We start from the raw sequence: 3,117 nt of genomic DNA on the forward strand, positions 1-3,117 counted from the left end.
GTGGGCACAGCAGTCCTCCCCTGCCCAGTTCTGCTAGTAGAGCAACCCACCCACTCAAAACCAAACAATTCTGCTTTCTCACAGTGCAAGAAGCAGTGGGGTGACATTCCTCTGTCCTAGTGGAGGTGCCACCTCTGCCTGCAGGCATCTCTAGTCATTGGTAGGAACCATGGTCATGGTGTTTATGGCAGACGAATCCGTGAAAAATGACAGACGATTGTGAATCTTTTAATGCGTTTATGCTTTTTTTTTAAACAAAATCCTAAAGCGGAATTTTGTTTTTGAAAAAACAAAATACTGATGACCCCAACCCAATAGGAGTTGTCTCCTATGGCATAGGCACCATTATATTTTTTACTGTTTTTAACTGCCAAATTGTGCTTGTTTGTGATGAACAGCAAAAAAAACACTATCATTCTGAACTGGGTGGACAGTGCTATAGATAAACCTCAATAGTCTCTTCTCAGTCGGTCCGTCGAAGGAGTACGTCAGCGACCATGACAAAGCACACTGTCCTCAAAACTTTTAATCAGCCCAAAGTTTCTTAAATCGATGCAGGGCATGGAGGAGGCAAGATGGTAAGGAAACAACACTTGGACAGAGTGAAAACTGCTTTTATGAGCTCTTTACGTTTGTTTGACTTATCATTGACATCTGTCTCTTTTTCTTGACTTATTACTATTTTGCAGTGAATACTGGGATCATATCTGCCATCACACAAGAGATGGATAACCAGAGCACCGTGACAAGTTTCATCTTTGAGGGATTCTCTGTCCCACGACAGGTACTGAGTGCCCTCTTTTTCCTGTTCCTCACGGATTACCTATTAACACTGGCTGGAAATGTTGCCATAGTCATCATTATTCGGGTGAATATTCATCTCCACACACCAATGTACTTTTTGCTCAGCAACCTTTCCTTTTTGGAGATCTGGTATACAACAAACATAATTCCCAATATGTTGGTATGCCTTTTGCAAGAAATAAAAAGAATCTCCTTCACTGGCTGCTTCTTCCAGTTCTACTTCCTGTTTTCCCTAGGTACGGCAGAGTATTTCCTCCTCACTGTGATGGGATATGACAGGTGCCTGGCAATATGCAAGCCTTTGCACTATCACAAGCTCATGAGTAACCAAGTTTGTCAACTATTAACAGTGTCCTGCTGGGTTGCTGGATTCCTCTGGTTTTTAGCCCCTATTACTCTGATATCACAGCTGCCATTTTGTGGCCCAAACATTATCAACCATTTTCTCTGCGACCGGGGCCCACTGATGGCCCTTTCTTGCAAACGTGATTTTATCACAGAGATGACTTTCTTTATCTTTGCCACTGTGCTGAACTTTGTTACTTTTCTGTTCATTTTGGTGACCTACATGTTTATCATATACACTATTGTAAGGATGCCATCTGCTGCAGGACGCCAAAAAGCATTCTCCACCTGTGCCTCACACCTTATTGTGGTATCTTTATTCTTTGGATCTGTGATGTTTATGTACATGAGAACCGCAGGAAAGCATTCTCTCTCACAGGACAAGGTGGTGGCCTTGCTGTACACTGTGGTAACACCCCTAATAAACCCTCTGATATACACTCTACGCAACAGAGAGGTTAAAGAAGCCCTGAGCAAGATGATTTTCAAGCTATAGTCATAATTACCTTTGCACAATCCCTTCTGAATACTTGAAATGTCCTATTAAACCTTAGTATAAGTACTGAATTTGATAAATATCAAGTCCTCACTGGCTGGAATGATGCATCAAGATGGGTTGATTGAAGCCGACAAACCATCTTCTAAGTCAGTTGAAGGAATGATCAAGTGGTATTCTATCTTTGTAAAAGTCCTAGATTTTACAGACCTAGTCACATGATAATCTTAATAATCTATAGCCAACACATTATTGTGGCTATATGGTCAATCAATGGCTATCATGGTTCATTTCAGTCCTGGTATTCCTCGGTGGGATATCTTGTTTGAGAACTGTTCTCTAATCAAATGTAGAAAATCTTACCTATAATCAAAGGGTTGATCGTTTCCTTTACATGTGTAAAGCAGAAACACATTCATCTTTGGACATTACATTTAGAAATGCTTCACACACAGACAAAACCCCTGGAAGATTTTAGGATTTGGCTTTAGTGGCCTCCATACCTAATCTAATGTCAGTGAAAAGCATGCATTTATTTATTTTATTTAATATTTATTTATTTTTAATATTTATAGAGCGCTGCATATACCCGTGGGCGTCTTGGCGCTGATAAACCATTTATTTGAGTACGAAGTATGTGCTTATGAACCAGTTAATTAAGACGGACTGTGAAGTAGGAGATGATTATTGAGTGAACAGCCAGGTTTTCAGGAGTTTACGGAACTGAAGGAGCGTGGCACTTTGCCTGATGTTAAGAGGCAGGGTGTTCCAGAGTCTGGGGGCCGCCACCAGGAAGCGTCGGTCACCCCAGGTGACTGTTTTGGTGCGGGGGACGACCAGTTGATTGAGGGTGGCTGATCGTAAGGCTCTGGTGGGTTTGTAGAGTTGTAGTTGATCTGTTAGGAAGTGTGGTCCTTGATTGTTAACTGCTTTGAACACAATGCAGAGTGATTTGAAGTGGATTCTTTTTTGTACAGTGAGCCAGTGGAAATCCTTTATATTTTTGGAAATAGATTCAAACTTTGTCTTGCCGGAGAGCAGACGTGCCGCATCATTTTGTACCGTTTGGAGTTTTGTAATTACTCTAGTTTGAGCATTAAGGAATAGCCCATTGCAATAGTCCAAGGATGAAAGGACAAGGGCAGTAACAAGTGTCTTGATGGCAGAGTCAGGGAGGAAAGGGCGTATTTTCCTGATCATTTTTTGTTTCAAGTGTGCCGTAGACACTGTTTTATTGGCGTGGTCCATAAAGATAAGACCGTCATCGAAGATGACTCCGAGGTTCCTAACCTTGGTGGTAGGAGTGGGAGGGGTACCGAAGGTCTCTGGTCTTATGCATTGACATAAACAATTGGCTTGTCTTTAATATGCTAGCATGCTGAAGGGTAGTGTTAGCTTATTAACGCTCCAAACATATCAGAAACAAAAGTCTGTCTATTCTGAAGTCCCCACATTAAAGTCCTGGTTTTGTT

The 3,117-nt window shown here is 41.6% G+C and overlaps 1 protein-coding gene across 1 annotated transcript; it reads left to right on the forward strand.

The window, feature by feature from the left end:
* The first annotated feature begins 724 nt into the window (after positions 1 to 724).
* LOC147667232 (olfactory receptor 11H6-like) lies at positions 725 to 1,645 on the forward strand. Its single transcript, XM_086948826.1, has one exon. It carries the CDS (start codon positions 725 to 727, stop codon positions 1,643 to 1,645), a length of 921 nt encoding a protein of 306 aa, XP_086804952.1.
* Positions 1,646 to 3,117: the final 1,472 nt, after the last annotated feature.

The sequence above is a fragment of the Lissotriton vulgaris genome, unplaced genomic scaffold, assembly GCF_964263255.1.
Source record: "Lissotriton vulgaris unplaced genomic scaffold, aLisVul1.2 SCAFFOLD_1994, whole genome shotgun sequence".
NCBI lineage: Eukaryota > Metazoa > Chordata > Amphibia > Caudata > Salamandridae > Lissotriton > Lissotriton vulgaris.